Here is a 25,884-nt window from a genome sequence, read left to right on the forward strand (position 1 = left end):
GGCTGGCTTTCCTGTGTCACAGGCTAAATGGTAACTCGCAAAAAATGGTATCTAGCACTTGTAAAGAAAAATAGCCACTTGCAGAATGCACTCTCACTTTAAAAAAACCACTTTGAAATTGAGGATCCCTACAGATCTGTGCAGGTCATGGGAAATGTACGCTTTGCCTTGTCGCTTTAAAGCGTATAGCAAGAAGCTCCAGTTTTTTGACCTCGCTCCCCGCAATGGTCTATCAATCACCCTTACGCAGCTGAGCTGCAGTCACTTTGAAGTGTGATTACCAGTTTAAAATTACTAACACGGACATTTATTTCCATGCAGATATCCCATAATATATCTCTTTCCCACAGCGAGATTATCCTGCGTAAAGATATCCTGTAATCCAACTACTGTATGGATGAATATCTACAGGAATCCTTACCTTTTCTGTTAAGTTAGGGCAAAGCGTGAAGATCCTTACAGCCGTGGTCGAGGATGGCTCAGCGCGGTTGGCCTCACCGCTTTAGACCGAGGCGGTGGAAGGACCCTACCCCTCAAACCCTTTCCTCCAGTCCAGCCCTGGAAGCAATGCTGACCTGCTGTCCGGGGTTTGTTTCCTTGCGCGCCGACGTAGGGCGTTATCTCTGGAGGGAAAACAATTTCCACGAGCTTCAGTACAAGCCTCTTACGTTCTGCACGCGCCTTCCTAGCAAGCGGCTGCCTTTCGTACGCCTTGCCCGCGGGTGACACGCGAGACGCGTGCTTCAGCGCTCTGGGCAGAGCTCTGTCTGAAACGGGGCCGACGGATTTCTTCAGCTGAACGGAGCTGCTTGTTCGGGTCGCGTTCTTTTGTTGTACGTTACTGGCTGCTTTAGACACGGAAACCTCAGCCTTAATATTAGGTACAGTGTGATGGTGAAGGAACGCTGCAGTCTTTGGCTCTATGCTTCTATGCTGTGCTACTTTTGGTCGCTTTTTCTCCTCGTCCTTTGATTTTACTGCAGCAATGCCATCTAGTAGTCCTTTTGCTGCAGCACGAGCCAAAACGTCTTTAACAGACACATTTTCAGAAGATTCTTTCTGAAAATTTCAAAGGAAACAACAATAAATCTAAGGCACAACACAGAGCTGCAAACTTAGTATTTTAATCCCAGATTCCTCAGCATTTACTCCACAAGAAAACTGTGGCAGAATCTAGCAGACAGACACGAGTCACGTGTGGTAAGCGCTAACCAAACCATTGATTCCAGAAATTGAGAACGTGACTGTTGCGTGAAGAGGTCTCTGAGAATTTGCTCTTCAGAGACTTTGCCCTCTACAGGCCTGAGGAGGGGAAACTGAATTCTGGACTTTGTACTACACGTCTCTCACATTGACTTGCTCTCTAATGTGGCTGTAATAACATGCAAATATATATATATATATATATATATATATATAAAAATAAAATGTGTGTGTATCATCAGAAGTATTAACTAAAATACAGAAATATTATCAATAATGCTAAACATGAATAATTTTCATGATAATGAAAATCCTTGCTCATAATACATACGCAAGGAACTCTCAAACTAGATTAACTAGGAACCAGGTCACCATCCAAATGTGTAAAGAGAAGCAATGGGGAAGAAACTGTTTATAACTAGCTAAGAATAGGGTTTCTGTAAATGAGAAATTTCAGTTTAAATTAAAAGCATACGATTTCTGCCTTGCAGAAAACGTTCATTTCCAGGATCACCAGGAGCAATTGCTTCTGTGCCTTAGAATTTGATTAAAAAAATTATTCAAATCGAGTACCTGAAACAGAAGGGTTTTTTTCTGGAGGAAGAGAATATGATAGGTGGATGTACACAGCATGATTAACTAAGACTTACTAGCTCAGGGAGCCAGGTTAAAAAATATTTTACGCTGAAAAGAAAGAGGTCAATAATAGGTAACTTGAAAGACTTTTCATGTGCGATTCTCTTACTCTAATAAAATCATCTCTTCTAATTCCCCCAAGACACAAGCTTCTTTCAAGCGCTGTAATTGCGGTATGACAGAAAGAGGTACAAATAACCAAACAAGATCTCATATCTTTAATTTTCAATGAAATTCTAATTAGCCCCCCCCCCCTCCTCTTTTGGTGAAAAAAGTCCTGCTTTTCTCAGACACAAGAGGAAAATGTTGATGCTCAGAGACGCAAACCACCCCTTCAAGGCCTTTCCTCAGGAATCACGCCAAGACTTTTCCATTTATTCAGCCAAAGCCCCCTGCTTTTCAAGCCAGATTTGCATATGCCGTAGTTTTGGAAGGAAACATATTCATAGCTATTTTATTCACCCTACGGGTGACACTGTCTGCTTGGATACTGGCAAATCCCGGTGACACATACAGACATACCAAATAACTTTACTGGACACCATTTATCGTGGGTCTAATCAAGCTGTGTATTTCATCCCAAGGTGTGACAGCAACGATGTATTTATTTCCTCTAGATGTTCCCAGCACCGACTTAGATGAAGAAACTGCTCTGACCACGAACAGCTCCAGAAGAAAAGGCACGTGTGGGAAAGCTGGGCTCAGCATGAAACTCTAGGAGTCGCACGTTTCAACTGCTCACCCATGCTTTGTTCTTAAGACAACCGAAGAACAGCTAGGAAATTTTTTTTTAAGTGTTCCATTTCATATAGTCTTTTATGGAAAATGGCAATATTCTTTTTTTGTAGAGTGCTTTGAAAGGGTCATTTTCTCAGCTTACCTCTCTTGCTAGAATAGCTAGAAAACAGCCACTGGAAATTTCCGATGGCTCCATTTTGAAAAAAATTTCAGTGGAAGCCGTTGAATTGGAGCAAGTAGAAAAAACAGGAGGAATAAGCCTGTAAAAAATAAATGAATGACCAGAAAATAATATTTAAGGATATAAAGGGAAATAAGCAAGGAAATATTAAAAGTAATTTCCAAATTATGTCTTTTATGACAGTCTTATAGAGCCCTATCTTAATTTTAAAAAACTGCAATTCAAGACAGACATGAGAATTCAGCTTTTTAGAAATTTTTTTCCATTTTTTCCAATAATAAATACCCATTTACTTTTTTCCAATAATTAAGTATATTCACCACCCCATAATAAATATGTATGAACATAATTAACAACTATGTTCTTTCTCAGGTCTGCAATTACTGGATTATCAAGTTGTCCATGAAGTTGGGGAATGCTCTGAAAACACTGAGCAGTACACAGAAATTGTAAAGGTGTTCACTTTGAGTTATTAAGTATATGCTCATAATAAATAATGTATCGACCTAAGCTAAAAATCTTGGGTTAGAAAAATTCCCCTATTTGTAATAATTGAGTGCTGCTTCTTCAAATTTACAGTTTTGCAGTGCATCAGTGAGGAAGGGAGACCCAGCCTTCTCTCACGTTCTCCCTGTACTCCAGTAATCCCTAGCTGTTACAAACAGGCCTCAAGGCCTTGGCTCATAGGCTGCTGAACTGGTACTAAGCTGTTTCAGTACAGGAAAACGCTATCGCAACATCCTTAACGCAATTTTTACCCCCTCCTCTTCGCACTGCTGAGGCCTCTAAGATCCAGCCCCTCCTCATGCTGCATTGATCCTCTTGAGAGCGAGCTTTGTTCCAAGGTGGTAACAGAGAAGCGCATTCCATATTTGTAAGCAGTATCCTAATTTGGCTGGCTGGGCCATTTCTAATGGGAGGTCTGCAAAACTGTTTGTTGGCAAGATTTCACTTTAATCCGAATTTTTTTCTATGATGTCCCTCAGAACCTGGTAAAACAGACTACGAGGCTCACATCCTCCTAGCATTACTAAATAAAATTCTATGCCCTATGACACATAGGAGATTTCTGCTTTCAGATTTGGTCATCCAATGCAAAAGAAGAGACAATCGTTACTTCGATTGATGTATACAGATTACTGTTACCAGGAATCCCTTTAACGGATGGTCTGGCCCTGAAAATTGATGCAGAAATCAACTCCAATTTGATAGCGGAAGGGAACTAAATGCATGACTGGTTTAGCGTCTCCTCTATACACACCTGTTCGCCATGTGCACCCTTGTGTAAGGTAAAGTCTTTGCTACAAACCGTTTGTCATATCCGTAAGGTAAGCTCAGCTTAGACAGCGGGTCCACGTTTGAAACCACCTTTACGATGTCGCAGCCCTAAGACCAGCTCTATCACCCCAAACTCCAGCACAGCCGTATTTTGTTCAGCACCGCTCCAGCACTGCAGAGTCATTCCGAAAGACGTAATATACATAAGCACAACTTCTGTAAGAGTTTCCTGAATACCCTCAATTTTCTTGGAAAAGGAAATTAATATTATGTAGACCTGTGATGATGACACAGGGTGTGTTGTTAGTGTAACTTGCCTCAGAAAGCCACTGCTGTGAACACAGGGGCTAGTAATTCTGCAGGAGTTTTTCATTCTATCCTGCATTCTGTTAGCCAAATAAGCTGCCTAATTAATTCTAAGGCAGGCATACAAGGAACTGTCGTTAAGTAGTACATGCATCTTAAATGGCTTGAGCTTTCATCTTGAGACAAGCATAATAACGCTATATATTTTGTTTGTGGTGTCCTATTGTTGCTCTGTTTGTGCTGGTTACCAGCAGCTTTATTGTAGCAAGAATGAGGCATGAAAACATCCAAGATAGATGCGTGACAGCGAAGGAGGAACCGATTCTGGAATCGTCGTTTATGAAGTTCAGTCAGTCTTCAGTCACAAATTTGCTCACGTCTGCAAAAATCCTCATGTACTTTTATTCTCCCTTTCTTAACATCTGAGATTGCCTCGTATTTGAAAGTAAAAGTATAATTTGGTGTTCTGACAAGTTTCATGATGTTTCTGCAAAACACTGAATAGATTTTGTTTTGGCTTTGCGGAGAGGAGGAATGTTTTAGACAAGGGGGAATTTTTTTCTGAAAAAAATCAAAGCTCTGGAAAAAAAATCTCATTTTTTTATAAATTCTGTTATGTATATCATAAATGTATGTATTATTTGTGTTCAAATAATTCAGAGACCTTTATGTTCCAAGGTCCCCCTAGTTCTCCCCACAGAGTAATAGCTGCATAGATGTCAAGACATGTCAGACTTCACAAAATTTCAAATCCCAAAGGAAAACAGTTTACAGCAGCAGTCCATAAGTGCTTTTGGACTAGCATAGCATCACTGGCAAGGCATACCCTGATTTCATCCCATTTAGCATAAAATTTGAAGCAGGCTGCTCTTTTCTATCGGTGATTTGCAAGAAAAATGCATTTTGTTGTCCTGTATCTTAACATTATGTGTAACATACCTCTTTTTAAAGTTCTTTGGACTGGCCACAGTTAACATTTACCATGTTAATCATGCAAAATTTAAATACACTGAATGGTATCTTGAACCACAGTACGTTTCCCCACGATGGCCGAGTCATTAACATCATCTAAGATCATATAAAAATCTAAAAGTACAGTATTACTCTCCTGTGCTTTTGGCTTTTCAAGAAACTCTTTAACCTGCATCCTGTAATCAACTATTATATCTGTGTGCAAGCAAGTACCAACTGTTTGCTTTTATCTGCTGTAACTGAAAGGAAAATGCAGAAAGTACCCATCAGTCTTTTAACAATTGCTCCAGCTGACAGGGCTGACAGCTGACAGGTTGTATACAGTATAAAGTATACACAAACATGTGCTTTTTTCATATATATTTGTATTTGTTATGATTGCACAGGATGTTCCCTTACTGTAACCTGTCCCCCCAAAAGTCATTCATCTGAATACAGGGATGAGCAATCCTACAGCAGAGGTCCTAATTCTTCTGTCTCATTCTCACATTTTAAGGCTTGGTTTCTTTTTCCTTTGGAACTGATCGTTCTAGGTCTGAAGCTGAGAGCATGCTAGCAAGTTCCCTCCCATCTCAGTTTCAGATGGGAACAAAAATATTAGCTGAAAAAGTCAAGAGGATGCTACTTATTCCATTCCTTTTGATGTTACGAGAGTACTGAGAGGCAGCAAAAAATATTTTAAATGTTAACCTAATGCAAGACACAGATCAGTCTAGGATAAGAATTATGCTACAATTTAAAGTTATACTTTAATTTTTCCATAGACAAAACTACTCATTCCATACCTATATGGTTGTACTTTATTTCCTTCCACGCCAGATTCCAGTGCTTTTTTCACTACTAGTTCATTTTCTTCTGGGTAAACTGAACAAGTGCAGTAAACAATACCTTGTACTGCGTTAACTACAAAACAAACACACAAACAAAAATTTCCACTGTTCAAATTCCTCATGCACACAGTGGTTTTATTAAGGACTGAAAGCATCATAAAAATTATGCTTGGATGTCACTTTTACCAACAAAATATATCCTCCTGCACGCTTTAGCATTCAATCTCTAGTGTTTTTTAATAATTAAAATCTTTTCAAGTATTTGCAGATTTCAGCACAAATTCAGAGCTGCATCCAGTCTTTTCACACAGCGACCAACGGAGGGGGGGAGAAAGTGGCAGCGTGAAGATGGAGTCAGACTACATTTACAACTTTTCCAAAGCAGAGTATGACTAAGCCAGTAAGCCAGTTCTCTCCACAATGCTGAAGATTATTCTATTAATGGCTGGTGAATACTAGGACGCAGAAACACCTTCAGACTCGAGGAGATCATTATTTAGGGGGTTTGGTTACACACTTACTGTTAACTAATAGAGTAATCAGTGTATTTTTAGCTGTACAAAAACTGGTGATAGCACAATGGAGTTGATAGCACAACGTCTTCCCAGAAATCAGAGAGCTAGCACACTTACATTGCATTGCATGCCTCAACTCGTTAAGCTGCTTCTCAGCAAGAATACAGAGTTTATCCTCAGATACAGATCCTTGGAAAACGTCTCTTAGCAAGCCTGCATCTAAACGCAAAGAGTTGTAAATTTGTTATTGCAACTTGTATTAGTGTCTTAAAACTCAGTTGTTTGCAGAAAATGCTTTGGTGACAGACTGGGTTATTACTAGTGCAGTGGGAAGGTAGGTTTTACAAATTACAATACCAAGGAGTGCCTCAATGATTCTTCTTTCCCTCTTTACCTGTAATTACTACTGCCTCTTATTTGCTTCTATTTAATGAAAACTGTACAGGGAATAGACTTATACGTAAAACAGTCAATAAAGGAATGTAATCAATGGAAAATTATATACACATTAGTATCTTGAAATAACTGTTCTGCCTGTAGTCTTTTTACTTTAAAAGAAAGGCTATATACACTCTGCTCCCCTGAATAACCCTCAAACTTCATACTATCGACTTGAAGCAGACCCACAGAATTATGCAAGTTATTTAATATATATGCTTTATAGTAGTTAAAATAAGGAAAGGGTTATTTTATAAAATGATACAGTTTACTGAAGCAGCTACAATGTCCAGACCACAATACTTGAATACTATTTCTACCAGAAAGCACGAGCCAGCTATCATATCAAAAGTTACCTCCGTGTTCATTTAAAATAAAGTCTATTGGATTGCCAACACCCAGCCCAGAGCATTGTGGCAGCAGCAAAATAACTTTTGCGTTTTGAAGTCTCAGGTCTGTTGGTCCAATCTCAGTAAAGTCTTCCTCTAACAACTGAATATCTGGAAAAAAGGGGAAAACTCAACAGTTCTACATGCAAGCAAGCCTGCCCGATTTTAATGTGATAAAGTGAAGAGACAGTGGTGTTACGCAGACTTCCACAGAGCCAGAGCCTGCCAGACCCAGATCCTCCAAAGTATGCCCCACTGGTTTCAAAGAGATTGAAGGCCTAGCTAGACCTTAGCATCCTCCACCGAAAAGACTGCTAAAGGGCTTCCAGAGTCTTGTGGCATTCTGTTCTGATCGCGTCCTCTGGGTAAACTGGACAAGCGCATGGGTTTTGGATTAACACCCTCAAACAGCTGAAAATCAGAATGAAAGCAACAACCAAGACACCAAACAAATGGACCCACAAGTTCCCAGCTACCAGCTACACCAACTGCTATACAGTAACTACTTATATGGAAAAATTCACCCTGACATTTCGGGAGCTTGCATCTATGACAGGGTTAATCTGCAACCTTTGATTAACTCGATTGTAGCTGAAGAGCTGTCAGTTCACCTTGTGACAAAAAATAAGTTACTGCCCTCCCCAAGTCCTCAAACAAGGGATCTCTGAACTCAGACGGAATTACACCGTATCTATAGGTATCACAAACATCTATATTACAACGCTTTATGCATACCAACTGTTTCAACACCTACTTTTACATTCCATGTGACTGAACAAGTTCCTCAGTTCCGCTGCTTTTGCTGAAGATTTCACACCACAAACAAAAATTCTGGACATGCTGTGATTTGTCAGCACTGACATGTGGGCAATGGTCAGGTGGGAACCTACGTGAGCCACTAGAATGTCGTCACCTGTATTCAACAGCGCCTGTGCAGAGTGTACAGCAAGGCTGCGAGACTTATCCTAGAAAATAATGACACAAAAATTAAGTATGACCAACTAATTTGGTGTCTATGAATGCCAACCTTCTTTTCCTAATTAGGAAAGTATTTCATTGTTCTCATGACAACCTGGAAAGAAGGGAGGAGAAAAACTAATCAGGGATAGCTGCTAATATAGAATTAAATAAAGCACAAAACAAAACGTCTTATTAAGTCCCTCACTAAATTTAAATAATTTAACTCTAACTAATGCATAAGAAAGCATAATATCTATAGGTGAAAATAAAGGGAGTGTGTATCATCCCCAAGGGGAGGAACTCTTAGCAACAGCCAGTTCCAAAAAAGACAAACATAGGCCACGATATGCGGAATTCATCCTCAGAGGCAGCTTAACAGAGAAATGCAAAACCATTCACATAGCTCTTGACGACAATTATAGGAGAAATGAAGCCCTGAAATTTGAACAATGCAGAGGCAGATTTGAATGCAGAAAGCACAGGGACCTCTCAACAAGAGTAAATTATCTCATACTACAGGTGATAAAAAGAGATATATCAAACATTATCTCCATCAAATTACTTTAAAAGGCAAAGAGTGAAGATACGGACCACAGGTACCGTGTTTTGCACCAAATCTGGCAAACACTGATGACAAAGGAGAAAAAAAAACCCAAAACCAAACCACTAAACCTTTAAGTTCACATCCATGTCCACATATCCACTTACAGCATTCAAGTACCACCCTACCCCAACAAAGAGAGATGGCGTTTTTGACAGTTCTGTTTCCTCACTTTGAATTTTCTTACATAGCAAGACTGAGAATTTGTTCCCATGACCTATGGGGCTCTCATGTATAGTTCTTTTTTGCAAGTCTTCTATTCAAAATATACATACTGAAATTGAATATTGAATACTGAATTATTTTGTAAGTTGGGTAATAAACTTTGAGGCTGTGTGCTGGTTTTGACTGGGGTAGAGTTAATTTTCTTCACGGTAGCTAGTATGGGGCTATGTTTTGGATTTGTGCTGGAAACAGTGTTGATAATACAGGGGTGTTTTCGTTATTGCTGAGCAGTGCTTACACAGAGTCAAGGCCTTTTCTGCTTCTCACCCCACCCCACCAGCGAGGAGGCTGGGGGTGCACAAGGAGTTGGGAGGGGACACAGCTGGGACAGCTGACCCCAGCTGACCAAAGGGCTATCCCACACCATATGACATCATGCTCAGCATGTAAAGCTGGGGGAAGGAGGAGGAAGGGGGGGGACATTCGGAGTGATGGCGTTTGTCTTCCCAAGTAACCGTTACGCGTGATGGAGCCCTGCTTTCCTGGACATGGCTGAACACCTGCCTGCCCATGGGAAGTAGTGAATGAATTCCTTGCTTTGCTTTGCTTCTGTGCGTGGCTTTTGCTTTACCTATTAAACTGTCTTTACCTCAACCCATGAGTTTTCTCACTTTTACCCTTCCGGTTCTCTCCCCCATCCCACCGGGGGGGAGTGAGTAAGCACTGTGTGATGCTGTCCTGGCTTCAGCTGGGATAGAGTTAGTTTTCTTCTTAGTAGCTGGTAGAGCGCTGTGTTTTGGATTTAGGATGAGAATAATGTTGATAATGCACTGATGTTTTGGTTCTTGCTGAGCAGAGTTTACACTAGTCAAGGACTTTTCAGCTTCTCGTGCTCTGCCAGGTGCACAAGAGGCTGGAAGGGACAATAGCTAGGACAGCTGACCCAGGCTGGCCAAAGGGCTATTCCATACCATATGACATCATGCTCAGTATATAAGCTGGGGGAAGAAGAAGGAAGGGGGGGACATTGGGCGTGATGGCGTTTGTGTTCCCAAGTAACCGTTACGCGTGATGGAGCCCTGCTTTCCTGGGGATGGCTGAACACCTGCCTGCCCATGGGAAGTAGTGAATGAATTCCTTGCTTTGCTTTGCTTGCACACGCGGCTTTTGCTTTACCTATTAAACTGTCTTTATCTTAACCCATGAGTTTTCTCACTTTTACTCTTCCGATTCTCTCCCCCATCCCACCAGGGGGGGAGTGAGCAAGCGGCTGTGTGGTGCTTAGCTGCCGGCTGTGATTAAACCACAACAAGGCTAAAATTGCCAGAAAATGCTAAGCATCAAGTGAAAATGCCCTTTGAAATGTTTCTGCTAAGCACTCAAGAATCATCAGACGCTTCGGGTAATTTGTGGTTGTATGTTGTTGCACGGTTACTCCAAACGACCGCTCTACAACAGGAACCTCCGATCAATCTTGCCTGGAAAGGCTAATGATGGCAGGGCAGGAAAAATACCAGTGGGGTTTATGGAAATTTAGGAACTACACTGCACAAACTACAAAGAAGCATCATCATTCCATCACAAATAGGCAGTTGAAGAGGAAGAGATATTACAATATTAGCATACCATTACCTACTAACAGGGGGTAACGCATATAGAGTTACATAGAAACTTTCCTCACATTTTCAGAAGTGAGACTGCCTCTTTGACCACTTTTGATGTTTATTTCACCAGTGTTAAGATTAAATTTAAAACATTCTACTAACTTGTAGCTATCAATTATAAGCATTAACATTTGCATGCTAAATTTACTAAGTGAAACATTTTCTAACCTTCTGAATATTAAAAATGTCCAAAACATTATGAGAGTATGTTGCTGCCTGACTGATTTAATAGGACAGGCACACAATACATGACCTCATTCTAATGCAAAGCGTTATTTTAGTTTGCAGATCATGTTACTCAAGGGTGACATCAACTCACCTGCAGTAAGAGTTTGCAATCTGCAAAAAGATCTAAATTAAGCAGTTCTTCTTTAAGAGAGGAAGGAAAAACCAATACATCGTGGCAATGTTGGTCCACACAGTAGGTATAATGGTCAAAGTCTGACACAGTTTCAACTCTCGTGAATCCCTTCTTCTTCAAATCTCTGAAAACATCTTCAAGGCTGTTAACATACAACTCTGGCTATTAAATATACAACAGTTACTTAAGCAATATAGTTCACATTGATTATATGGATTTTTGCCCCTTATTTTTTTAGTGAGAGAGTGTGTGTGTGTGTGTGTGTGTGTATATGTATATATAAATGCAATACTGCCTAATGCAAGAGGGGAATTCACTCTACTTTAGGCACATAAATTCTGGTTTGAAACAATTAAGTTAATACGTCTGATAAACTAAATTAAGAAAGAGGTATGTGTCTCCAGAGGATGATCCAAAGCATCAAAACATAAATGTCCATGTGCTCAGGAGACACTGCAGCAAATTGACTGCTGGAATAGTTTAGTTCTTTCAATTGTTTGCAATTTAGCCCAGCTCGCCAATGAATTTAATGGCTGATATCTGAAATAATCCTTGTGTAAATGTAATAAAGGCATAAATGCTGAGGTTTGCAATTCAAATACCATAAAGATTTAAAGGTATATACACCAAGACTTGTTTGCTGAAATGCAGTCTCAGACAGTGCCATAAGCTTATACGGTACATTGAACGTAGGGTCAATGCAGCAGCTTTTAGCTCAGTCCTAGTTACAGGTTGCAAAACCACAACCAGAGTAAGACACATCTCGAAGAGCCAATAACCTAAGCACAGAACGCTGGCCTAAGACAAGAGTATGAAAAAAGAATTCTTGAAAACATGATAAAATGGATTACCTGTCTAACAAAATTGATAACAGGATAACCTGGTACGGTTCATGTACCAGCACAGAACTGGGGACATCAGTGTACATATATAGTAGCCCACTGAATATAAGGATTTTTAAAAGTGTATTTTTATTTCAAGTTTACACTATCCTTACAGAATAAACACCAGTTTTAAGTATTGTATCTGTCTTAACATGCTTTGCCAATGTTATGGCTTACAGCAATACACGCACCTTTTAAAGAAGTTTTCTCTTTCTCTATTTTTCGTCACAGAGTTTACTCACCCATATATTTTTTTCTAACTTTACTTCCTCATTTATTTTGTGAAAGACCCACACAAGCAACAGAATAGTAAGAAAAACTGTTTCACAACTTTTTTTAGACTTTATGAATACCATTATTGCAATATACAAAAACTACAAACAAACATAAGGCAATGTTGCTGGACTAAGCAGAATTTACTAGAAGAAACTTAAATTACTGGTAATAATATAACCTGGAAATTCTAAAACAAGTCTGTAGCAAACTATATCACCTCATATGTACAAACGACAATATTAGATGATACTTCAAAGACCCCACCTGATTTTAAATGTGTTTATCCAAACACATAAAGGTAAAGCAGAAGCCCTTTGCTCCTGCTTCCGTACGGCTTCTGGCAGAATGCATTCAATTGAAAGAGCATCATGTTTGATGCGACATCTTGCTAGTGCAGCTGCCAATTTGGTCCTAAAACTACAAAAACACAACCACAAGTTTAGTAAGTTTTATAAATGTTTACACCAGCTATTAATATGCAATATTTCTATTACAATACTATCTTGCTCAGAAACCAAAACCAAAAGTGAGGCCTCATTTTGCAAGCTGCTACAGAAAATACACAGTTATAGGACATTTTCTACCCCAGACAACAGTAGATGGAAGGTAGTAGTACATAGCTAAGACTGTTTTACTTCAATGCACACAGGACTGGAATTATGACAGATGACTCCCAAATACATCAATTTTCTCAGCCAAAAAAAACCCAAACGCAATCTGTGGAATACAATCATCAGATTTTTTTGTATGTTGGAAGATATAAATACATATATGTGCAGAATGAGCATTTGATGAAAGCTGACCTCTAAATGTGTACAGAAACAACACAAGTATGATGACAACCAGGAGTCAGTTTTATTATTATTACACGAAAATCTCAGAGGAAATATTCCCAGTCTTTTTTTCCCCACAAGCTTTATGCATAATCTTGATATGTGATAATTCAAAGTAAATAAAAATTGCTGGTGAGCTACTTCAGATGTAAAGGTGTATTACTTACTGCCCTCCAGGAATACCTTGCACTTACGATATTCATGAACTTTTTGGGCTATTCTAAATCCAGCAGCAACACAATTTTGTCCAAGAAATGCCTGCTGAGTTCATCAACAGACTGACGAAAGAAATACTTGAACACTACTTAAAATGCTTATTTTGCATACCCTCTTTTTTTTGTTCTAATTACTTAAAATAATAAATATTTAACAAAGTTCCATAATAGCAGTATTGCTAAATAAATGGATATTATTCCATTCCATGATCTCCTGACTCTATTACACTCATATTTATGAATGTTTACTGAGTATTTAATTTCTTGTCTAAAATTGTATGAAAAAACTTTCAACAACTCCAAAGTAAGATACCTTTTTCTAGCAAAACAATCTACAATATAAAGATGGTTTGTTAGCTGTATTTTTCTTAACTATAGGAATATGAAAGTTTCCCTTCAAACTAGGTTCTCATTAAAAATAAAAACAAAGCCCATAAAATTTGAAGCTGAAAGACATCTGTAATATTGACAATTATAAAAAAAAAGCCAGTAGTTATACAAATCTGTATTTCTGCTAATATATATCAACAAAAAAAGTTCTTAGCATGTATACCTGTATAGATAACGCTCTATTTTCCGAACTTCTGCTACAGGTTCCCCTTCATCTAAAATCTCTCGTGCTTGAAACTTTCGGTCTTGTAGATCATAAAGCATCACAACAAGCAAGCTGGTTAATTCATCTGGCTGCAACAGAAAAGCAACTGGATAGAGAAAGTGACACAAAGCATGCCTTGCTTCTGCAAAAAGATCCCTATCAAACAGCAGTCTCCTGTGGAAGAGGCATTAAAAACTCCAGTGAAACGCTTATTTGTAAGAATATGAAAGTAATTCCTCATGGAGAGTTAGTAAAACACTGAAGAATTTTTTTAAAACTCAAATACACAACCTAAATGTTACTTAGCTTATCAAAATTAAACATTCTCCATACACACAGATAATATACTGTATCTTAACAACTTTTAATGTTATCAGAATTTAAACTCTGAAATTATTTTTTCCTCATAAAGTAGTTCCTTGAATAGCTAAGCTAACAAAAACTTCTTGTCTATCAATTTGTCTCTTGTGGGATTCTTCGGTATGTCACAACCGATAAGCTCAGTTATAATAACCATTCTGCAGTTAGGACAAATGCAAAATCTCCTTCCCATGTCTAAATGTTTAAAACAGGGAGCATCTCCTTCTTAGGGACAGTAATTAACAGTACTTCGGTTACTCTTGTCCACCTCCTTTCATGAAACTCCTACGGTTCTTATGCCTTCAAAAATTCTTACCTTCTTACAAATACGACCAAAATTAGCTCAAAAACTCAAGTTATTAGGGAAATACCACCAAACACAAAATGTTACCACATAAGTCTTACTTCCTTACAAAAACAAGCCAAAAATCAAATGTGTTAGAACGTTTGCCTGCTTACATCAATCTCTACAAATAGCATCAGTTCAAATTCATCTTGTAATTTTCAAAGGCATCAAAGACTAAACTGGAAGGAACAGCAGATTACTCTGCCAGCTTTAAATTTTCTTTAATGTCAAAGCAGGAAAGCATGTTGAGAGAGTAAACTGAACCAATTTTTGCCAGTCCAAGTACAATATTTGTACACAATACAGTTTGTCCAGGAAATGAAACACGGGTTCAATGCATTCTTTCGTCTGATGGGGTTCACTCCACGCTTTCCAGCCCCCAGGGACAGGAAGGGAACGTCACTTTTTTCCCCACTCACAAGGGGACACAGCAGGGAAGGAAAGCACATAGACATGGACTGGCTCATGGACAACATCACTGAGAAAGTATTACGCTGCAGTAAGCATTATGGTTCACTCTCCTACCTTCTTTCTTTGAAGGTTTTGATTCCCAGCAGTAAGGTGCAACAAGAAGCTCACAAACAACATATCTAGTACCCTGAAGCTTGATGGTTTACACAACTAATTAGGAAGGACAGCAGTATTTCAGTCTCAGGCTACCCTATAGTTCAAAACATCAAATGTTGTTTTGAAGAATGTTGCAGAATCCTCAGAAAAAATTCTAATTACATCAACTCAGAAAATACAATATTTATTTCCTCACAAAAATGTTCACTTACTATTGACTGGCATGGGTAAACACAACTATGCAACAATATTTCTTCAAGAAGATCTTGATCTGCAAAAAAAGAAAATACTGACAAGTTATGCAATGAAATCTACAAGATTCTATGGAAGAAAAAAAAACATATAAATCACTAAAGAAAAAGCTGAAAGTTTAAACATCATGAAAATTAAGGGCAAATTCAATCACAAACAGTAGCAACTCTAAATAAGTATAATTCCTTTACATGAAAAAGTATAGAGTTTAAACATTTGATTTCACAAAATGCTAACAACACTTAGATATATTTAAATATTTGAGGGATACGAGTAGCCTAGTAGTAACCTGTAGTTTAACAAAAAATTCCCCAGATCTCTGCTGTCAGGCAGAAACTTTGTTTCTCCCTATTTTCTCTGCCGTAACATTTCTGTTGGGAATTCTTGGAAAAGTTTTGTACTTACATTTTAGAGCACTGAAAGCCAGTTCATAAGATAAACGCTGGGAATACTCATCTTTAAGAGTCAGCATGGGAGATACTGAGTCATCACCATACCGCACCAATAGTCTATCCTTATGCTTTTCAGTATGAATGCCTTGAAAAATCTTAGCTGCGTTTATGTATACGGAGTCATGATAGCCATTCTTCTCAATCAGAGTCATTGTTCTTTTTTCAACAGATCCTTTTTCGTCTGAAATTTTCATTTCACTCAAGTCTGAAGTATCATTTATAACATCCTCATGTAAAGACACCAAGTTACTTTTAGAACCTGGCATTTTTCCAGTTGCTGATTGTGTAAGTGCAAGCCACAATCCTGCTGCCTCTGCAAAAAACAAAGTCGGTATTGAATTACGAAATTTTCTTTCACTAGACTATACTTTTCCCTTCATTTTCAGGTTTTCAACAGATTTTTTTTTCTTTTTTAGGCTCTAATCCTGCAAATACATTTATACATATATCATCTATACTTCTATAAGTCTATCATCTTACATGTAGTCGAGAAGTTTTCTTACCTTATTTATTTTCACTAATGCAGATACAAAGACTGGTTACTTGTTTCAAAGAGGCCACTGCTTTACAATAAATGATCCTAAACAGACTATATGCAGAGATTTGATTCTCTGCGTCTAGTAAGAAGCATTATTATTGCAGACAGGGTAGTATCTCTTACTAGGAATTCTCCCTTAATAAAAAGACACTACAGAAATTTCAAAGCAGCCATCGTCTCTTCCAAAGAAGAACCATCTTGAAAAGAGCTGCAGTGAATTCCACACACTTGTCCACTAAACAGCATATCTATTCCTAAAAATGGATAATAGAGATCACCTAAGTGTTAATGTATTTAATATATTACCTAAACAGCACAATTTTAAATGCAGCAAATCCATTCTGACAGTCTCTGAAGGTATTATCCAACTCTCCATAAGCCCGTGTGCGTTTCTTAAATTTTCTACACATCTTACATAAACAATAAAATAAAAATTACCTTCCCCAGAGGTGGAATAGGGCTTCAAGAAAAAGAAAAAAAAAAGCCCCAGTGTTAGTTGAATACGCTTAAGTTCAATATAAAACCTACTTAAGGTATATCCATCACAGTGCTTGGATTTACCCTACTTGCTCTGGTTGCTCTAACATCCATTTATGACAATGCTTGGACGCTTAGAAGTCAGGTTAAATCTTCAGAAGAGGGCTAAGCCAAGACAAATTTAGGCACTGACGAAAGATAAAACAAACAAACAAACAAACAAAACGCTAGTCTTCCTGTCTGGGGAAGAAGAATACAAGAGAACTGTGAGGAATTCAACAGCTTTAGCACAGAAAGCTAGGCATGGATCTGGTGCTGACAAATAGTTCTGTATATTTTAGGATTAACAGCACAGAATAGCAGAATTCGTTCTTTTTGCCAGTCTAAAAATCAAAAAAAGGTGATACTCCGACCAAACAGCAGGGATCTTCTATTTTGCTACATAATTTAGTTCAGTACAACCATTCTCAAGCTTCTTCCCTGCACTCCCCACACTCCTCATGATAAATTATATACCTCTTCTCCCTGGGTCAGACGTAGTTGCTCAGCATCCTTTTTTCCTCTCCCCTTTCCTGCCCTCATCACACAAAATACAGTGGAGAAGGAGGATGGCAGCACAGAGGGTTGGAGTGGAAAGGAGGAACAAAAGCTGTTACTTCTCCAGCAGACAGCCATGAAATGCCCCACGCTGAGCCAGCATTCCCCCGTTCAAACTCTCCTTCCCCAACACGGGTGACACTCAGCCCATTCCTCCCCTCCCCAAGACCAGCACAAGTCAGTGTCCGTCCAGCCCAGCATGCTCCAGACAACCGACTAGTGTTGCTTCCTGAATTCTGGCAGCTCACCTGGAGGAGGCCACATCTCATTCTCCCTTCCCAGAATTTGCTCTCCAAAACTTAAGAGCTGCTAACCCTATAGAAGCAACTTTTAATGTCTCTTTACAGAGCTCCTGGGCCTCAAACAGCTTCTTCTGGTGGGAGTTAAGCTCCAACATCCCTAGTGTTAGAGGCAGCACTCATGGATCAAACATAAATTCACTTTATGAAGCCATATTGAAACAGAACAAGCAGCGCTACCAAAAGAAAGCACTATTCTTCAGTAGAATAAAGTACCAGATTACCTAAACCAAATTCAAACTCTTGTGCTTACAAAGGAAAAAAAAAATCATAAATGCTTTCTGGATGTTTTACACTAATTTGACTAGAAGACGTGTATGACTGCAGAAACAAGGACAGCATCTAACAGGGACCTGGAGCTCAAACCCCTTCTCCGGCTGAACACAAAATATTCCTTTTTAGAATATGTAGCAAGTGAACTAATGTTTGTGGTGTCAGGACTTTGAAGACTTGTCGGGTTCCCAATTACCATTTGTGACTTCTTTGCCAAAGCCATTTTTGCTGACCTGCAAGACACACTGCTATTAAGATGATTTGATGAATATACCTTCCCCAAAGACAAATATCTTAATAAAGATGAGATGACAGTGCCCTACCCTGTGCAGACACACTGCGTGGTTGCAACACTGTAAACCACAGCTTGGATTGCTGAACCCTGTGCCAAGCAGAGAACGCCAAGCTTGATTAATATGAAGCTCAGCTGGGAAGAACTAAAGAAGAGAGAAAGACCTTGCCTTTGTCTACGGAAGAAATGAGCTGAATCTGAAACAGATTACTTGGTTGAGGAAAAAAAAACCTCAAGGTCCCAAGGAGGCCATCATTCTCCTAAAACAGACAATGGCCTTCAAAGTTCAGAAGGTTTTTTTCCATTGTTAAGAAAATCTTCAAATGAAACATGAATGTGTTGTGTTAGGAGGTGGTTGAAGAGAGATGAAGAAAGAATGTGAGGATAGAAAAAAATAAAGTTTATAATATTCCTGAGTCCTACAAGCGCTAAACCAATCTGATTTGGAGCCAAATCCAGCATCCCTCCATACAGTCTTAGCACACTGATTCAATGTTAAAAATACATACATACTCCCAGTGATCTGGCTGACTAGAGGTACAACTGCCTCATCTAGGAAGCAGAAACTCGCTGTTGCAATAAAGTTTCCAAGTTCTTGCCCATGTACTTCCACACTGTTTTCCTTAAGCTTGATCAGATGTGCAAGTTCGAGTGGTAACGGGGTATGCAGAAGAAGGGAACTTAAAGACACCTGTGACTAAAATTTAATGGATAGTTACTCGACAGCTGTTCTCCATGACACCTAGAGTACCTATCTCAGGACAATATTGGTTGTGAAAGCACAGAAAACAGACAAGAAAGTATCTATCTCCCCACTTCTGCTTCCAAGTCATAATCCACTAAACTGACGACAACGATCAGGACAACTCGCGGTGCGCGCAACAATTCGAGGAGTAATACCAGTACCATCACAAGGCAAAGGGGGTGCTTCTTGTACCCATTATCTGTGCAAAGGGATGTACAAATCTCTCTTCCGAAAATACCTGCGTTATGGATGCAGACAGACTCCCGTAACACAAGTTACTGTTATCCAAGTACAAACAATACCAATAAAGATAAGAAGATTGCAGGTTTCAAATAGCAGAGTGGGAACTAGAGAGGAGGCTGGGGAATTGAATCAGACTAAATAAGTAGCCTCTACCAGTATATAATTCAGGAAAAGAGACAAACAATAAACAACCCCACAGCATCTGTGTTCTATCAGGTACAGCAGGCAGCCTGGCCACCGAGTACTAATTCACATTAAATATACTGTAGTTCTTTTCTTACTTATCTTACGGGTATATATGACCACATCTGCTTTCTAACAACAGCCGAGGCTGTCTGAACAGAGCTTCAATGGATCGCAAAGCTTCTGCTGTCCCCAACTTCAGTTAGCTAAGCGGGAGGGAAGATCAGGAAAGTCAGGAAAGGAAGTCGGCCATGAGACCATTCCCCAACTCGGCTTTATTCATGAGAAACGGTCCGCGTCAGCTTATAGTCGTCACACACAAAAAACACACTTCTTTGTATGAACACGCAAAGGGTTTCTTGAAACACTGGGCTGCAAGGCCTTAAAGAAACAACCAACCCCCACCAAAACCATACAGGTGCGGACGGGGAAACTTATAAGCCTTTCCCCTCACCAGCAACCCAAGGGCCCTTTTTGTCCTGAGGGGATTTCTCCCGCCCGCATCTCCCTCTGGGGACGGTGGCGCCGGGCGCTGAGGGGAGAGGCGGCCCCCGCGAGCGGCCCGCCCCACGCCGCCGCCGGGCCGGAGGGGCTCTCCCGGGGCAGCCGCGGCTACAGTTACCCACACACCCCGCCAAGCCCGGCAGGGGAGCGGGACCCCGCCCGGCCACGCCGCCGCTAGCCCTTACCCGCCGGCGAGCGGCTCTCGGCCGCCCAGGCGAGCGGCGGCCCCGGGCGGGAGGGGCGGCCCGCCCACAGTTCCACCTGCTGGGCAGCGCTGCGGCTGGCGACCGTTGGGCTCGGGACGGGACGCCGCCACCTTGTGTCCTCCGGCGGGGGGGTTCCGCCCGCGCAGTTCCCCCAGCTCCCCCGCCTGCCTTCGCCTCCCGCCAGCGGCCCCCCTCCGGGCCGGCGGCGTTGGTTCGGGCCGTGGCGGGCGCGGTGCGAGGCGGCGGTGGCGGGGCCCGCAGCGCTGGGTCCCGCCTGGCCCCCGAGCAGGGCTTGCTGCGCTGGGGCTCCGGCTGCGGGCGCCAGGCCCGGCCCTTCCCGCTAGAGATCCTCCAAGAGCCGCATAAGTGGTTAAGAAGCCACAACAAAATGCCAAGATCCACCCTGGCAACGGCGCGTCTGTGTGCGAGCTGCCTTTCCCAAGGGTTGCCGCGACTGGACCTTTGCAAAAATCCCTGCCGCCGGCAGCAAGAGCTGCTCGCGTGTCCCCGTTCTCGCTTTGTCTTGGTTTTAAAAAAAAAAAAAAAACTTTTTAATTCCCCAAACAGCGTTAATTCTTGTAAACTCCGTGACCACTTCAAAAAACAAATCTTACCCACACTCGCATTTGTAACTGCATGGAAACGCCACCAGTTACAAGGCTGGAAATCCTGAAAATATGGGAATAGCCCCAGATAAGGTGCTGGGTTTTCATTTGGAGTTGAAATTAGCAGGGTGCTATTACTGTACACCATGCTCCTGTCACGTTTTAGCTGTCTCAACCTCAGCTTTTATTCAGAGTCTTGAAACAGGATCAGGCTTTTAAGTTGTTTCCAGACTGGGTTTTTTGGGTTTGTTTTTTTTTAAATATTGAAATTGCTCCAATGATCAACCAATAAATCAGCCATAACCGTGTCAGAAATCTACTTTTTCCCCATAAACTTTGTTCCTGTTACATCAGTGCTGTTATGGGCAATCTTTACATTCTGCTTAATAAGGGAAAATGGTAAAATCCCCCATGATTCAGTTAAAATCTGTGATGACCTTCGGTGCGTCCTTTCTCCAATACGATCCTGCCCGGCACCTCGCACAAGCACCTGCCGCGGGTACCAGTGCTCTTACATGGGGAGGTTAGAAGTCCAGACTCGCTTCTGCAGTAGGACTGCACAAAAACGAAGTAACCAGGGTTTTGGTCTAGGTTGACTGTACATTTAGTAAAGCTCAGTACAAATCTTACCACATCTGCATTTTTACAAACTGGGAGACCCCAGAGTTTTTTGGGAACAAGCTCCATTGAAGCACGCAAGCCAACGCTTGTTATCTTTGCCAAAACTCGGACGTTAGTCAGATCCCTTTCTGGTATCAATATTATCAGATATCTAATCAAACCAAGCTGCGACTGTATGCAACCAACCTGTGACTCTATGCAATCGTGTGCATCAGGACTAGAAAATTTGGAGAGTTACAAACAATCCTTAGTTTGCTGATGGGACAAAGACGCCTTTTCTGGTTTGGGTCTGCTACGTGCTCCAGCAACGCTGCTGCAATTGCGACAGCAGCAATTAATTACAAAGCAAGCCAAGTAGGCTGGGTAAACTTTGCGCATAGCCGTTCAAACAAATCTTGAATCCTTCCTGATGAAGGGGAGGAATACGTGATTAATAGGTTGTGTGGATCAATAGGGCACTATACTAGCTACAATATAGATGGAAAGGAGTTTTTTTGTGCTGTTTATTTCATTTTGTCCAAATAGATAGGGCAGCTCTTTTTAAAAGACCCGACTGGAAATTCCTGCCCGATGTCATTGTCATTTCTGTGTGCTACTCTTTCACCTGCAAAGTGAAGGTGAATATTATTTCACCTTCAGGTGAACATTATTTAGGTGAATATTATTTTGCTACTGAAGGATCGGAAAAAAAATTGTGTTCCTCTTACCAGGCTTTATGAATTCAGGTTCTTCCTGCAGTTATATTTGGGTCTTGGCACTGAGAACCAGAAAGTAATGTGAGAATTCAGAGCCTGCAGATTAGTTGCAAACACGACTGACTTGAAGAGGAAGGTGATGGAAATCAAGTTGCTCTTTTAAAGGCAATAGGATTTCTTCTTGTATGAGAAGTAAAGGATTAAGCACTTCCACTGCAAACTGGAGTATGTCTACATTCATCAAAAGCATGCTTTTAAATTGAGACACCAAATCATTCCCAGGTGTCTGAGTGGTTTAAATATTAAAATAATTTCTTCACCTGCATTTGAATAGAAACTTGAAAAAAGACTTAGGGAAGATGAGTAGTTTTTCTATTCAAATGCCCGATGATTATATGAAATCATTACAGATTTTCAAATTAGATCATAATGAAGTGGGGCATGGCAGAACCAGCAGAGAGATGCTGATGAGGATTTCAAAATTCTCTTTTTTTGGTGGTCTAAACTCCATATTGTAAAGCACTACTCTGCTGGCTTAGGCAGAGGGAGATGTTTTGAAGTTGCAGTTTTCAGTCTGCTGGTTACCTATGTGTAAGAACGGCTTGGAGCAGTGCTGCTTCTGATGGTAGGCTCTTGAGCCAGATTTAAAGGAGTGGGATGGGAAGTTTTCCGTATCCTAAATTTGAATGTCCACCATTTCTGAGTATTGAGCACCCACTGAGGAGTGTGTCTGACTATTCTTTGCTCCAAGCATGTGATTTAGGATTCGCTGGAACTAAGAGAAAGCCTCTTTTCATATAGTTTATTGACACTGCTAAACTCATATGTATCATGTACTTCTATATACATACAGCACAAGTATTAATGAAGCACCTTGGTTTAGAAAATGAAATATGCTTTGAGCAGGTTTGCTTCATCTAACGGCTCATCACCTGGACTAGTAGATTAAAAAATACACAATAAAAGATTCAAGCAACATCTTTTCATCCCTGTGGCATATATGTATTAAAAGAAATAAAAACGCGAATATAAAGGCAATTTGTTTCTTGGTACAAAGCCACTGTTGAATCAACTGAATGCACAGTACTGTTTCTGTGAACAGTTTTCAAAAGTGAGAGGTCTTATGACAAGAATTTAACCTGTGCAAACTACTTCATTAAAAGCTGCCATTTTGAAATGTCTTGCATCAGTGATTTTATTTTACATTCGTTAGAATGCAATATTACTGAATTTTATTTCCCTTATATTAGTATGGATTAGTCTGTCTTATTTTTGTTTGACTGTGTTAGAAGTCAAAACTAAGAGGCCACATGCGTTGAAGCCATGTGAATACGGTCAAAGAGGAACAAAAAGGTCAGGAAGCCTGTTTTCCCTCCCTCTTTTGCAGAAAATAACATTCCCCAGAAACGCACTTAAGTATTTTTGAAGTTGTTATTATAATTTGAAAATAATTTGAAAAATTAAGTAGTATTGATTTATAGGACTGGCCAGAATACCGTGTGGCAAGCCGTCCTGCAAGGGAACATTCTCAGCTTTCTGTTGGCCTCCTTGCATTTGTCAGGTCAGGGGAGGCAGGGGCCTTGCCAGGGGAAGCTGCCCACCGAAACGATCCCCTGCACAGAGCCTTTGGCCATCGCCCTCTGCAGAATGGGGAAACAGGCAAAGCCCAGCTACTACAGGGATATTTACTGTAGCATTACAGTTCCGGGAAGGACGTTTGGATGTGACACACATCCCACAATGGGAGTAGACATTTTGTAGGGGTAGGAAAACATTTTTTTTACCCAGCTCAATGTAATGATAGAGGTGCATGCAATAGGTGACTGATCAGTTGGTGCGTTAATTTAGTGGAGCTGATCCACTATGACTGTCTTAGGATGTTCTGAACCATAGGGACACCGAGTCCAGGGTCAGATTCTGCTGTTATTTGGGGAAGTGTGAGTCTATGTTATCTGGGAAATAGTTGCTGCATGTGTAACTGAGGGCATTATTTTCCTGTTAATTTTTCAATCATTTTGTCCATTGGATTAATCCATACTCATTAATAAAAGTTTTTCTCCCAAATTGTTGAAAGTGAAAGAAAAAAGTTTTCAGAGCCAAAAAAATGCCAAACCCTGGAAAGTTTTTTTCATTTCATTCATTTGCGAGTGCAGAAACTCTGTTTATTTTGCTAAGAGTTCTGCTATGAATTTTCAGCACCTGGAACTATTTGTCTTTTTTAAAAAATAAATATATATTAGCACCACCATCTCATGTCCTTTTTGTCTCTGACATTTTTAGCTACTGTCCTCTCAGTGAAATCCCCTTTAAAACTCCTTCGTATCTTAAGTAAGTTAGACTCTTTAGCCTGGATATTTTCAACTGATTCATGGAGGGGGAAGAAGAAAAGAAATACTATTCTGTTTCTTCTTGGCCCTTTCTTAACGGAGCTTAGCATGTCCTGGAAGCTGAGTAATCTCATCAGGGTTTATTCGGTGGGAGCTAAAGTGGTTCACCAGTTTGCAGGCTTGGCCCACTAAGTGGTGCATGAATGAACTGCTGACAGTTAGAGTAGAACATTAAGAGTCAGAATAAAAGGTTAAATCTCATTTTCTTCCTGTACAAGTTGTGATACTTGAGTGTGTTTGTTAGACTAAATCATGTCAAATTTGGTATATGGATTAATTTAATTCAAGATGACTATTAGCAAGCCAATAGGCTTTTTAATGTAATCTAGTGGTTTACACTATGTATAACACTACTCAAGGACTGGATATGGTAAAACTTGAACTTGGTGGCTCAAAGATGGTACACTGCATTGAGTTGATACTTTTATGGAACTGTCTATGATGGGAACGAGATCTTGCTCCTGAGTGGCAACTTCCAGCTCCGAGTTCACCTGCCTATATTTGAAGCCAGGACCCTTTTTTTCCAGTGTACATAATTTATCTGATTTTTATCTGTCATTGACCACTCACTTGGTCTTTCTGACCTCATTTCTAATGCCTTCCCTCATCCTCACTACTCTGAATACTTTCATATATTGGCAAACTATCACATCTCATTGCTCCCCTCCCTTTCCAGGTTGTTGGTGGACAAAAAAAATCCCAATATGAATTACTACAGAACTCCCCTGATGACTTCCCTTCACGCTTTCCCTTCCTATCTTTTCACCAATTATTGTTCCATGCAAGGACATTCTTTCTTATCCCTCTTATTTTGAAGTTACAATCCAAGTATAATAAATTATGCAAAGGCAAAAAGACCAAAATCTGCCAAACTGGTCATGCCCACAAACATCTTACCTGCTGATAGTGTCAGTGCTGATTTCTGAAATGCTGAATTTCTCAAAGAAATCAAGAAACACCAAATATTTGATTTTTCAAATGGAATGGCAGGTGCTGAGAAGGTATATCAAAACCGAGTTGATCAGTTCATATGAGTTTCAATTCATCCAGATCTTTCCCCTTGTAGAAGTTTTCGTTCTTCATTTCATCCACAGGAACTTGGGTTTACTAGTTTGCAATGTTCTTCATAATGAAAGATCAGTAAATAATTTACTTAAAGTAAATAAGAAGTCATTAATATTATCTACCAGGATGCCATGTGT

At 40.2% G+C, this 25,884-nt stretch overlaps 1 protein-coding gene across 1 annotated transcript; it reads right to left on the reverse strand.

The window, feature by feature from the left end:
• Nucleotides 1–456: 456 nt before the first annotated feature.
• Nucleotides 457–16,283, reverse strand: NSUN7 (NOP2/Sun RNA methyltransferase family member 7; the record flags this gene model as incomplete). The annotated part of the gene is made up of 11 exons (XM_082315905.1): nucleotides 457–1,059; nucleotides 2,720–2,837; nucleotides 6,100–6,217; nucleotides 6,777–6,878; nucleotides 7,454–7,597; nucleotides 8,241–8,451; nucleotides 11,196–11,379; nucleotides 12,662–12,814; nucleotides 13,999–14,129; nucleotides 15,526–15,584; nucleotides 15,971–16,283. 11 exons carry the CDS (start codon nucleotides 16,281–16,283, stop codon nucleotides 457–459), a joined length of 2,136 nt encoding a protein of 711 aa, XP_082172031.1.
• Between the last annotated feature and the right edge of the window lie 9,601 nt (nucleotides 16,284–25,884).

The sequence above is a fragment of the Platalea leucorodia genome (assembly GCF_965183815.1).
Source record: "Platalea leucorodia genome assembly, chromosome: 6".
Lineage (NCBI taxonomy): Eukaryota > Metazoa > Chordata > Aves > Pelecaniformes > Threskiornithidae > Platalea > Platalea leucorodia.